The 13634-nt window shown below is 46.0% G+C and overlaps 1 protein-coding gene across 2 annotated transcripts in view; it reads right to left on the reverse strand.

The window, feature by feature from the left end:
* Positions 1-564: 564 nt before the first annotated feature.
* LOC126517907 (DNA-binding protein SMUBP-2-like) overlaps positions 565-13634 on the reverse strand; it is a 104800-nt gene continuing 91730 nt past the window's right edge. For both annotated transcript variants that reach the window (XM_072285379.1, XM_050167730.3), the window contains 2 exons: positions 7612-7729; positions 565-1352 (listed from right to left, as the gene is read on the reverse strand). In XM_072285379.1, coding sequence (XP_072141480.1) covers positions 678-1352; positions 7612-7729 — 793 coding nt within the window. In that variant the 3' untranslated portion in view covers positions 565-677. The remainder of the gene's footprint in view (positions 1353-7611; positions 7730-13634) is intronic.

The raw sequence follows: 13634 nt of genomic DNA on the forward strand, positions 1-13634 counted from the left end.
CCGACTGCCATAGAATATAATGGGGATGCTCCCAAGTAGGCAACAGTGATTTTTACATCACTGCTTTCATCATGCCAGCCTTGTCAATGCAAATTTCGGGCCACGTAGCGTGATATCATAGATTGGAGTAAACAGGCCTTGTGCTATCTAGGTGGTGTTGGCTAATTGAGCACCTCTCTCTCTCTCTCTCTTTTTTCGTGCATGCGCATGAGGTTGCACCAGAGGGTTTTTCAGCGTACAGGCGACAGACAGACGGACGGATGGACGGACGAATTGGCCAGCCATATACAGCTTCGCTGTAAAAACCAATGCAGTCCACCCATTTCCTACTTCCTAACTGCAGTTCACGGTAACAAGGAACTCCTTCAAGGCACACAGCACCTTGGCTTATGCACTGTAATAACCTTTGCATACATTATTGTGCAAATCTCACTGTGCATCTTGAATCACGTAATGAGCTGGCCACATCACTAGCAATAACATCACCTGTTTACAAAGAACTGCTGCAGATGGAATAAGCACATTGGTGTGACTAACCACAAGAGTGAGTGAGTGCTGCAGGAGTTACCACATGATATATGAGCCATGCGGGCACCACTTTATTACACTACCTTGAGTAAACACTGCACATATACACACACACAAAAAAAAGATGGACATCCCCTTCCAAACACGCATTACTTTTTTGTCTGTCGTTTCCTAGACTCTGCCATCTGTGTAAGCCGCTTATCTAGCGCCTTTTGTACTTGTGCCCTCTTCTCTGGCTTGACATGGCTAGGTGCCACAGTCCCACCCTTTGAGCGATGCCAAGCTATTCGAGCCTGTTTGCAAGCTTCTTCGCCGCAGCCATGCACTTCCGGCAAGGCGTGCTTGAAACAGAAACCACGTCTGCAAAACGGGCACGGTCCGCCTATGCCTGCGAGTGCAGTGTGTAGCTTTTCACTGCATTTCACGAAAGCACACACCCTGTCCGATGTCATCACATTTGCAATGAGCTCGTCAAAGTCTTCTTCTTCCTTGGCGCCACCCGCAGGAGGCTTTGCTGGTTGTTTCTTCTTTTTCTGCTGCTGCATTTTGGTCTGCTGCACTTTCGGACACGGCGATGTGGTAGGCTTGTCGGCTGCTGAACTTGCACCATATGACCCTTCTGCTATTATGGTCGTGGGTTTCAAGGTGGCGACTCCCGTCAGGTCCGTGTCACCTTCTAGAACTGCCCTGCCAGACTTGTTCCTCTCATCTTGAGGACAAGGTGTGCCAGATGCCACTCCCTGTGGAGCACACTTTCTTAGCACAATGTGCCGTTTGTCGCCATTGCCCTCACTGACGTGGATTAGGCCGAGTTTTTCAGCAACCTGAAACAGAAATGTGAGTTGCCAAGTTCAAGTTTTAACTGCTGGCTTCAAGAGTTGGCTCTTTTACAAAGCAAGCAATGGGGACATATCGAAATCTGTTCGATGACAGCTGCTTGTCTCGGGGATATTAGCATCTCTAAACTGGTAGAATGACTAGGGCTTCAAAACTTGCAACACAGATTAGAATGGAAAGTTGGATGGGTTGCTACAAATTTATTCATTTGTAGAATTCTGCATGTGCAATCAATGAGAGCACAGAAGCACCGACTTACAACTCATTTTCTATTTCAAGGCAACCCCAATAAATAGGGGGATCATGAAGGAATAAAAATACAAAATAAGAAATTGAGTAGGCTGTACTAAGGATGCAGCTGCAGTGGGGTATGTGGAACATCTTGTGCATGCTGTAGAGGATGTATGGGAACTAGGGTAAAGAGATAACATTATTTATTATTCTTTTTATTTACAGAATACTGCAGGCCAACTTGTGACCCAGGCAGGAGGGAATTCGTTCATGCAGTAATGCAATCAAATACGTTCAAAGAAAAGAAACGCATATGGAATATGAAATACATTGAATGATATGAGGTACATTGAAGGATGATATAAATACATAAAAAACACATTCTACAAGCATACAATGCAAGGGATTGAATTGAAAGGAGAGAAATATTTACAGTGCCAGTTTAGACAGTATTTTTTTTTTTCATGCTAACACGCATGAAAGTACACACGCAGTCACACGTTTATTTGAAGTGCAGTTTTTCAATGGCACGTAATATGTTATTGGACAGGAATACATCGGCTGGCAGAGAGTTCCAATCATTTATTGTTCTAGGAAAGAAGGAATATTTATAGCAATTTGTACTCGCGAAAATAGGGGTTATCTTGTCGGGGTGATAATTTCTGGTAGCGGCTGGAGACAGGGTGAATGACCAAGTTGTAGTTCCTTTTTCCAAAGGCGGAAAAGCAATGTTAGAAGAGTGCTACCTTTCTTCGGGATTCTAGGGTGGCAATATTATTTTCATTAATCAATTGACAGGGGGAGTCATAACGTCCATAACAATTATATATGTAGCGGACAGCAAGCCTGTTTGTGTTTTCCAGTTTCTTAATTTTTTTTTTTTTTGTGAATGGGTCCCAAACGACGCAAGCATATTCTAATCGCGACCTTACGAGTTTGTTGAATGCCAATTGTTTCACGAACGGAGGAGAATGTTTCAGCTTGTGTCTCAGTAGGCTGAGTTTACGTCGAGCAGACGCACAAACATTATCAATGTGTTGCGACCAGGTTAGACGATTGTTGATGGTTACACCCAAATATTTAAAGGAGTCTGTTTCAGAGACCGCGGATTGATTAATAGTGTATTGATATGCTAGAGGGTGTTTTTTGTTGGTAATGCGCACAAAAACCGTTTTTTCTTCATTAAGTTTCATTTCCCAGGTGTCGCACCAGTCAGAAATCGCAGTAAGACTTTTACTCAGGATCACTTGATCATTGGAGTCTTTAATCTCTTTGTAATGTAAGCAGTCGTCCGCGAGCAATTTAATACTCACACTATCGTCTAACCAAATACACAAGTTGCACTTATTCATGCATTAGATAGCTTACATGCTAAACTTATATATACAGCTTGTGGGGATCCTATGGTCTAATCTTGCAATTGTGCTGGCTCCCCATTCACTTTGTGCCAGCAACAGTAAAAGGTGGTGGGCACAAACTGGCATCCCTCGGCCTTGCTGCCCTAAGTCTCTTCGCGCCACTTCTGGACCCTGTTCTGGACCCCGCACCCACTTCTAACATGGGTGCGCTACAACCAAGCAAGTGTGAAATTTTTTCAAAATATTGTGCACTTGTAGGCCTTGTAACTCCTAATAAGCACAGGTTTGAGTTTGACAGATTGCACCTACTATGGCTAAGTGAGCCCTCTCACATGCTACCACTGCCGCTCGTATGTACAAGGATACTGCCGAGCTATGCCTCTATGAATGCAAGCAAGAGGCTAAATTGAGCTCCGATTACATCATGTTTGGCGCACGCATGTGTGCATGCGATGCATGCATGATGGAGTAATGTCTTCTTTCCTCTACATTACGATACCAAAGCAAGGTGCGTGGATAGTGGGGTTGCAAATATTTAAGCAGTAATGTTATAACATGCTTTTGGCTACATGTGATTTTAACAAGCAACTTCCTATGCTTGCTGACCGAGCTGAAAGATGTTTCATGTCAAAATGAGCTGCAAGTTGGCAACGTGTATTCCTGTGTATTCCTTCCTTTTGTGATCTCGTTGGTTGCGCATAATCAATTCGATAAGATAACTGTAACACTTGCTTGAAATTTCAGGACGTAGCTCAAATAGATTTCAACTCAGATTACCACAAAGCTGGGGTGCCGTGAAGTAGCAGTCTCCATTTCATCTTTTGACCCCTCTCATGCACGGTAAATATGCTTTCTTGTGATGCAATTGAAGGCCTTTTATATGGTGAGCAGATGATCTTTGAAAGCAATTTACAAGGCAGTTTGTGCTGTTATCAGCTTGCAATTCACCTATTCGGTACAATCGACCTCTGTTAATTCAACTCCAGCTAATTCAATCTTTCGGTTAATTCGATCCTGGCCAAAGGTCCCGGCAAGCACCCATGCTTCTTTATGGGCTCAAACTTTTGTTATTTTGATCCTAACATTGGCCTTAGCCGGATAATTCGAACTTGACCAGATAGCACCCACGTGCCTGACCCCAATGGTGACCCCGATAGTGATGACCCCTTTAGTGGCAGTGTCTGTTTTGGTGGAGTTAGGGGACAGTCAATGCATTGAGCCCACATCATCTCTCGTCGAAAGCACCTATTTTTGGCCTGGCCTAGAAAGACTTTCAAACAATAACCGTAACTCAATATGTTTGATTGTGGTATTTGCCTGATTACAATGCGCACCTTTTTTTTTTTTAAATATATATTGGGCCAAAAATTGCCTGCGCGGTGCAGTCGGACACTCAACCAGAACCGCCTTCGTAACATTTGCATGCTTTGCCACTTAAAGGCGTCCTGAACCACCCCGTGGGCTTGGTGAAATAACATAATCTGTGGGTAGCATACGCTGCTGTGAATCTCAGCCAAGTTTTGCTGTCATATGCGGTGCGTGGAGCTCACAAGCAGAGCGCGAAGTCACCTTTCTTTCAAATGCTTTCTTTTCAACAGAAGCCTGCTCCTCATTCTCTTCTGGACACTTTATTCATCATCATCATCATCAGCCTGGTTACACCAACTGCAGGGCAAATGCCTCTCCCATACTTCTCCAACAACCCCGGTCATGTACTAATTGCGGCCATGTCGTCCCTGCAAACTTCTTAATCTCATCCGCCCACCTAACTTTCTGCCGCCCCCTGCTACACTTCCCTTCCTTTGGAATCCAGTTCGTAACCATTAATGGACACCTTATTTCGTAATAACACGCATTCCCACACGCGGCTGCTATTAGTAGCTGTGGTCGGCTACGTAGCGTAGATACCGTGGCTGCCGCCGTGGGGTCCCACCGCGGGGTGCCGCCATGAGCCCACTGGCTAAGCTCACTGCGGCTCAGCTGAAGACAACTGCATTTGGCTTACGTTTAGTGCATCGTAGGCACCAAAGGCGGAAGTCGTGGCACCTACGTTACCATCCAAAATTAAATTTGAAATGCACGTCACGGTGACATCTAGAAGGCAGAGCGTTGTGTGTGTGCTCCACTGCGCTGCAGTCTTCGCAGTGCAAGGCATCGAAGAAGGAGCAGGAGCCCCTTGGTGGCTGTGTTTGATTGCCAATAACTTCGCTTCTTCTGAATGCATTGAAGTACTTTTTGCAGCAAAGTATTTCTGAAATAGCCTACTTTCCCTTCAAATGCTTTTCTCCACTTCGATAAAAAGTGGTGGTTCAGTGTCCCTTTAATACGAGTTTGAAAAGGAAAAATTGGCATCCACTTGAATTGTAGCATGAAGCTACAAAGGAAACCCATACAGGTTTCTCAGAAAGAAAGCCTCATAGTTGAAGAAAATTCCATACTTGACCCAGTGCCTCGTGTTGTCGATTAATTCTCTCTCGCTCTGCGATCGTCTGGGCTCCTCGTTAGCTGAGATGGTAGGGCGACCGCCCTAGTAAGGTGTTGGTTCCAGGTTCAAGTCCTGGACCAGTACAAATTTTCCCTCAATTGCCAGGCTTTCTTTCTGGAAAACCTACATGGGTTTCCTTTGTAGCTTCGTGTAACAATCTGGGTGAATGCCAATTTTTTCCTTGGACGTGCTTTCCTCCACCTTAAGGGCTTCTGCAGAATAGATTTGCCATTTTTAATACGAGTTTACTGCGATAAAACTGGCTTTAAAAAAATTGTGTGGCAAAGCTGACTTTGTTGCACAATGGCTGCCGGTTTTCCAATGTCTCTTGCTAAAAATTCGAGTGCGCATCAGATTTCTACTTTGTTTAGGAGCTATGATGCCGTTTCTGCATTAGTTTACCAATTTTGACACGTAGAGAGTGGGCTTGCGTTTGATTTGGGTGCATGCTAGAATTGGGCAAATATTGCCAAATGAATCGACAGTGTGTTTGATGTTTCTTCCGCATCTTGTTTAATTCGATCCGCCAGATAAATCAATCAATTTCGCCAGTCTCGTCAGGGTCAAATTAATGGAAGTCGACAGTACTTGAAATTTCTGGCTGCACACTGTCCGACTTGTTGTTATCACACCCGATTTTTCTTGAACCTTAACACCAAGTTTCAGGCAGTACCACTATGAACAAAAGGCAACTAACATATTTAGAGCCTATGGCAGGAAAAGTAAACTAAAACGAGAGGGCGATTTTTGTACAGTGTTGTTCACGGTGCCCTTCTCACTAGGTCACACCAAGACATGTCAGTTGAAAAACAAGGAAAAGGGCTAATATGCAATGAAACACTGACGGGTTCAAGGCACACAGGCTTTTGAGAAATTAGGGATGATTGCATGTGGTAAAAGTGACCTTCAGCACAAAGAAAAATTTAAAAATTGGAGGACGCTTAAGCTTCGCCTTCAAGAGTGGAACACGATAGTGTTATCGCACCCCGTTCGCACTGCCCACTCATTCGCTCGGCATGTTCTTGAGTCACACAAACTTATTAAACGCAAGGGTATTCCGGCATCCTCGTACCGGTCCCTGCACGGCCCCAATGCGCTCAAACGAGACGAAGGGGAGAAGCGGGCGAGTGGCATGCCACCTGTCGGGGCAGCGCCGTACATTGCGAGGAGGGGGCCTTCTGTGTTTGTTAGAAGATGGCTCTGTGTGTGCACCAAGGGCAGAAGAAATGTAGCTGAAATGTACTTCGCTACTCGTTAAACTGCGACTTCTGTAATTTACATGCTCATAATTACCGGCATACACCGCAGTATAACTTACTACGGCACGTTTCTAAGGCAACACCACATTCACTAGAGGTGCTCTTGTCCCACTTTGAACCATCGAACTCGTGGCTGAGTGGTAGCGTCTCCATCTCACACTCTGGAGACCCTGGTTCGATTCCCACCCAGCCCATCTTGCAATTTGTTTTTTATTTATGAATTGCCTTCCGGGATTTTTCGCTCACGGCCAACGCCGCCGACACCGGCTTTTCTGCGACACGAGCTCCTTAACGCTGTCGCGTTAAAATGGGCGGTAGTGTTGATGCCACTGAAGGCAGTAGTGGCACCATGAGGGGACTGGGTATTGATTACTTCATCTGACAGTTTTTAATGAATTCACAGACCTGGTACACATTTGCAAAGAATGCACACTCTTTCAAAGACTGCCTATGCACATTTGAAATGCACGCTTGCCCCACAAGCATTAGTCATTCCAGGTGACTTGGTGACTCCAGACAACCATACCGCATACCAGCAGGCAAGGCACATAAAAGATGGGGCTGATGCATAGATGCAGCACCCAAAACCATGCGAGACAAAACAAAAGCAAAAAAAAAGAAACAATATAAACTCGAGAAAATTGCATGTATGGTTTCTGAAGGAACAAAGGAGTATTGTAAAGCCAATAATAAGAGAAATGCTTAGCAACGATAACCCACAAACCAGATTTGAGTTCTGTGGCAAATTGTATTTCATTTGCATTTTTCTTTTTATTTCTACATTTAATTTAAAGAACAATTAGCATCCCCTATGCTTTCCCTGGCTTGATGTAGTTGTGGCTAACATCAAAAACTAAGCCCCTCGGTTCTACTTATTCTCATCGCAACACCAACAATGCAGAATTGTGCCCACCTCATGGACCATGCGTCTCTCGTAGGCACTCAGGGAGCTTGGGAGTGGCTGCTGCTTGTCTGTAGAGTCGGCAAAGCTCTGGACCACAGCTTCCCATGGAGACGGTTCGGTTGTTCCCCTACGAGGCACCACACTTAGAATTAGCACAACATACTTGGCACTTGAATAAAACTTTGGTTGGGGTTAGTTGGTACATCGTATATTAAGGTGAAAGATTCAGCGCAAACAGAAACCACAAAGAAGACACGAGACAAGCCAGTGCTTGTCTCTTTTTATTGTAGGTTGTGTTTGTGCCAAATATTTCCCCTTATAATACTTGGCATAGAAATATTAAACTGAATCTTGCTTTGACCTAACTGTTCGTTCATTAGAAAGTGATTAAGTGATGCAAAACGATAATTATAAGTGATGCAAAACTATAAGAATCAATAGATCACAAAGAAAAACCAACACATGCAAAAATGGCATAGCTGAATAATTGCCATGCAGCACTGCAAGTGATGCAATGAACGTGAATCAAGACGGTCATCCAAAAACAGCCATTCCTTCTCAAGTAATTGCGTGATGGTAGCCTCCACTTAAAAGTGAATGTTTACAGCAAATAAAGTTCTGTTGGTAGTTAGCGTACATCCTGTCAGTCTGTACTGTTCATTGTGAAAAGCAGCCCAATTTGAACATGGACAGACAGAAGAAACACAAGGACGAGCACTGACTCGCAACAGACACTTTATTGAAAACATATTAAGATATATATGAGGGACGTTCTAAAAGGAAGTATCGTCATTCTTTTTTAAAGAAAAGATGGCACACCAGGCTAAACAAACAATTGCCATAAGGATCCCCGCCCATCGCTGGTTCAACGATGGATGGAGCGTAAGCAGAGGAATGATGCATGCGCAGAGTACCAAAGAAGAGAGAGTAGCAGCAGCCCAGCGCACCGAAGGTTATTCGAGTATAAAACACAATGGCAGACAGACGGGTGCTGACAACGTGGTCGCCTATGGAAGTGCATGCTGTTATCCTGTATGAATGGGCAGGTGGGACTACTGTGTCTATCATCCACGAATGCCTGCAGATCACGTATGGTGAAGAGGTCATGTCTCAGGATTTGCATCGCAGGGCATCAAGTTGTACCGGAGTGGTTTCTCCAAACTGATTGTATGCTACAACAAATGTCTCAATGTCGGTGGCAACTACGTGAAAAAATAGTGCAAGGTGTATAGTTCATGATGCCACGGTGTATTTTTTTTTGGCAATAAGGTTTCCCTGCGAAAATAAACGCCAAAACTTACTTTCGGAACGTCCCTCATACCTACACATGTTATCAATAACCTAAATGAATAAAAACAAGGAAAACAAATAGCCCCCCTATAATGAACCACTGTCAATACACGTGTAGAGCAAATACGCATCACTGGCTTAAATCTTGCCATGGGGCACCAAATAAACCGTACTCTTGGAGCCCCACCAGAAATGTGGCTTCTGGTGGGATATTGCAGTCATATTTTGATATAGCAAACTGTAGAATACAACAAACTAAACATAAACTGTTTTTCACCAATATTAGTGTGTAACAAATATATGCTTATAATGAATACCGGCTATAACAATGGTAGTTTTGTGGCAGGTCTGACTTCATTATAATGAGATGCAACTATGTGATAGTCATCCAGAAACAACTGACAGGGATAAAAAAACACATGTACACAACAGGTTCCTTGAAGCTGCTCTGCAAATGCCCTGTGCATGCACAGAGAAAACGGCAGACGCCAGCCCCGAACTCACTGGATGGGTGTCAGCAGTGTTCTCTCACGGCTGGCACCACCATCTTGTTTGGTTTTGTTTGTTGACTAAATAATTGCACTCACCCACGGTGAGAAGATAGCCAAGGGGGCCGCAGCTATTGGGCATCAGAATGGAAAAATGGGCGATCTGGCACTTATCGATTGCCACTAACACATGGAAAAACAGACATTAGCCAAAGCAAAAGATGCGTGAACATCAGTTTGCAAGAGCACGGCCATTCATTCTCTGCCTCAAACCCTTTCCATCTTTCTGCACACTGCCAAATGTGCGGGTGTGCACTGGCCCATTTTTTTGTGACATGGCTGTTTTGTCCAGTCATAGTCAGCAGCTGCCGTGTGATGTAATTAAAGCCTTTCTTGTCAGAAGGGAAGCCAACAAGTGTGTTTTTCAAGCGGCGATGAATCTCGGTCATAAATAACTTGGCTATTTTGCTAGCATGTGCACAGTTCTGTGAATTTAATCCTTATGTTTGCCGTGCAGTTGCAATCGAGATACCTTCCTAATTTTCACTTGGCCATTTTTTTATATGCTATAGGATTTTCCCAATAAAGATTACTTGTAACCTTAATGTTTTCGCAACTTCTTGCCACGTAACATATTGAGCAGATTCAAACTTGTTAACGATAATACAACTAAGTTTGCTTTCGATAGTAATTTGCTTTTACCTTTAATTCGAATTAACTACGGCAGACAAACAATCTACTTTTTTTAGCATATCATTATGGAATTGCCTGCCAACTCACATCAGACAAACCACTTCATTATCTCGCTTTAAAAAAGAAAATTTTTCTTTTTAATGGATAGCTGATTTATTTCTTATCACATTTCTCACACAAACACCTATGCATTAAATTTTGAGTTGTGCTTGTATAACATACTAGACATTCCTGATATTCCGTATTGTCAAGGTGTTTATTGACAGGGTACGCAAGGAGTGAGAGGTCGAACTCGGTGCGGTAGTCAAACCCTGCGAGCAGTCAGAACCGGCGCCGTGCATAAAGCGCTGGTGATGCGCCTAACTGACCGGCACTTCTTTACATTTCATACGGTGGAGATGCGCCGGGCTAACCAGCGCTTCTTCTTCGTTACATTTGTGCCCTGGCAAAATAGGCGCCATTCTGGCGATCTAAGCGTAAGGTAGCATAGAGGGATTGTAGAAGGGCTTGAGCCGATCTACGTGAACAGTTTCACAACCACGATAGCGTTGATCAGAAGACGGCAACACAGGTTCGATGACATAGTTGTGGGGATGCGCGACTCTCACGCGTCCCCTGATATGTTGTTTTCCCGCACGGCGCGTCTCCTGTAATCCGGCTTCGCCGCGTGGCCTGGCGCCCGCGGCGTTCGGAGTGGTTGAGGCGCAGTACGAGAGAGGGCGCGAGTGTTGCGCTGCTAACGCCGCCTGTCGGCGGCGTTACAGGCGGCGTTAAACGGCCGGGGCGCGCAGCGCCGCAAGAAGGAGCCGGACTGCTTCAGTCGGGGACCAGACAAAGAATGAATGTTTATTTCTGCGGAGGCAACTTACAGCGTTTGGCGCTGAGTGGTACCCTGACGTAAAGACCCAAAACCGAAACCAGAAGTTAACACAGGATACCACAGATAGCAACTCGGCTAGCGGGCATTGATCTATGAAAGGTGCAATAAATGCCCTTGTGATTGTTTGCACTACTGTGTTGTCGTTTCTTTGTCCCAAGAGCGCGGAGGAGAACCCCACATAGTTCACGGGGGAAGTTTGTGCAATAATGCGGTAAGGTCCATGATATCGTGGGAGCAGCTTAGAAGAAAGGCCGGAAGCTAAAGGTGGAACCCACAGCCAGACCAATGAATCAGAAGGGAAGCTTGGGGGTTCCGAGCCACCGCGACGAAGCTTCTGGTGTGTCTGATCTGCAGTGGCAAGACAGCTGGTGAGTTGTCTGCATTTTTCAGCATGCTGCACAGCTTGAGAGACAGGAACACATTCTGATTAATCAGGCTGGTAGGGTAGAATGGCATCGATGGTGCGGGAAGGCTCACGGCCGTACAGTAAGAAAAACGGAGAAAAACCAGTGATGGCTTGAGTGGCAGTATTATAGGCGAATGTGACGAACGGAAGCACAGCGTCCCAGTTGGAATGGTCGGATGCGACGTACATGGCAAGCATGTCGCCAAGAGTACGGTTGAAATGCTCCGTCAACTCGTTTGTTTGCGGATGGTATGCGCTAGCGGTCCTGTCGATGATGTGACACTCTTTCAGAAGCGACGTTACGACTTCAGATAGAAAAGTGCGGCCTCAATCGCTAAGAAGTTACCGAGGGGCTCCCTGACGAAGAACAAAATGCCGCAGTATGAATGATCCAACGTCTTGGGTAGTGGCAGATGGAAGTGCAGCGGTTTCTGCATAGCATGTGAGATGATCCACTGCAACGATAATGCAGCGGTTGCCAGCCTTGGTACAAAGAAGTGGACCATAAAGGTTGATTCCGACGCGATCAAAAGGACGAGACGGACAAGGAAGTGGCTGCAAAGGTGTGGCAGTAAAAGTAGGGACGGACTTTCGGCGTTGGCAGTCGAGGCAGCAGCAGACGTACTTGCGAACAAACTTGTACATTGCCAGGCAAGTAATACCGGGGCCTAAGGAGGGCGTATGTCTTTAACACGTCACCGTGTGCACATTGGGGATCAGTGTGAAACGATGCGCATAAATCAGCCCAAAGATGACGCGGTATTACGAGGAGCCATTACCGACCCTAAGGGAGAAAGTTGTGACAGTAGAGGAGTTGGTCGCGAACAACCAACTGATGTGCCTGCCGCCGTAGCATCCTAGATGTTGTAACAGTGGCAGGATCAGCGAGAAACTCGCAAAGGGCAACGGAAGGGAAGGGCGACAGATGAAGAAGTCACGGGGCGTGAATAGCACGGTTGCGTCACCTGCTGATGTGCAAGATACGGAGACGACGGCGGCTGACTGAGGAGGGATATCAGTAACTTTAACCACAAGCATTTTTGTAGACATCACAGCATCTTGGTCCATGGCTGCATCGGCAAGAAAAGACAACTCCACCTCGGCGCGGGCACAGTCAATGATGGCATTGTTTGACGAAAGGAAATCCCAGCCTAGGATAACATCATGGGAGCAGGACGGCAGCACGACGAATTCAATGACACGAAGCGACTCCTCGATGACAACATGTGCAGTGCAGGCTCCCAATGGTTCGACAGGCTGTGCGCTTTCAGTACTCAAATACACTCCGGAAAGTGACGTCGTTACTTTTCCTATTCGTTGGCAAAGTTCTGCACGTAACACCGAAATTGCTGCGCCCGTATCAACCAGTGCGAATGTTCGAATCCCTTCGACATATACCTCAATGACGTTGCAGGGGTTATTTTGAGACCTTTGGCAAATCGAAGGGGAAGCAGTTCTCACCTCGGGAACTGGGACATGTAGTTTCCCTGACGTAGAGGGCTTGGCCGGCATCTCATCGATGAGCTGGAGCAGCAGCGTGGGGATGGGGAATGACAAGCATGGTTGAGAACAGGGGTTTCATCCGGCGGCACAGGAGATTGTAGCTGTCGAGGGGCGTAAGTGTTCATGGGCCGGCTTCGACAAAAGCGGGCAACGTGTCCCGGAATACCACAATGGTAACAAATTGGGCAGACGTGGTAGCTGTGGTGTAGGTGGTGAGAAGGGAATCGGGGGCAGTCGTGCAACAGCTTGGAGAGGCGGACGTGAAGCGAAGGGTGGCTTTGCAGCGACGTCAGGGGCGCCACGACGGTAGGCGGGTGAACAACAGCTGGCAGGCACTCAGCGATTTGCTCCTTGATGGTGCTCTGTAACCCCGGTGTCAATGGAGAGTATGGTTGCGCATTTGTAAAAGGTACCAGGGAAAGCTGCCAAGCAACTTCTTCTCGTACGAATTCCTCTATCTGGTGCATTAGAGGAGACTCGTCAACATCTAGCGTCAGACCTGAGACAGCAGCGAGTTCTCAGGATGGATGTCGTGTCACTACTTGCTGCCTTCGAAATTCGTCATAACTCTGACACAGCGCAATGATGACACAGACACTGTGGTCGGATTTCGGGTGACCAACATTTGAAAGGCGTCGTCCTCAATTCCCTTGAGGATATGCCTGACCTTGCAGCTTCTGGCATCGTTTCGTCGACTCCATTGCACAGATTAACGACGTCTTCAATGTAGCTGGTGAAATTCTCACCTGGTTGCTGGGCGCGTCCGCGCAGG

The sequence above is a fragment of the Dermacentor andersoni genome, chromosome 11 (assembly GCF_023375885.2).
Source record: "Dermacentor andersoni chromosome 11, qqDerAnde1_hic_scaffold, whole genome shotgun sequence".
In the NCBI taxonomy this organism is placed as follows: domain Eukaryota; kingdom Metazoa; phylum Arthropoda; class Arachnida; order Ixodida; family Ixodidae; genus Dermacentor; species Dermacentor andersoni.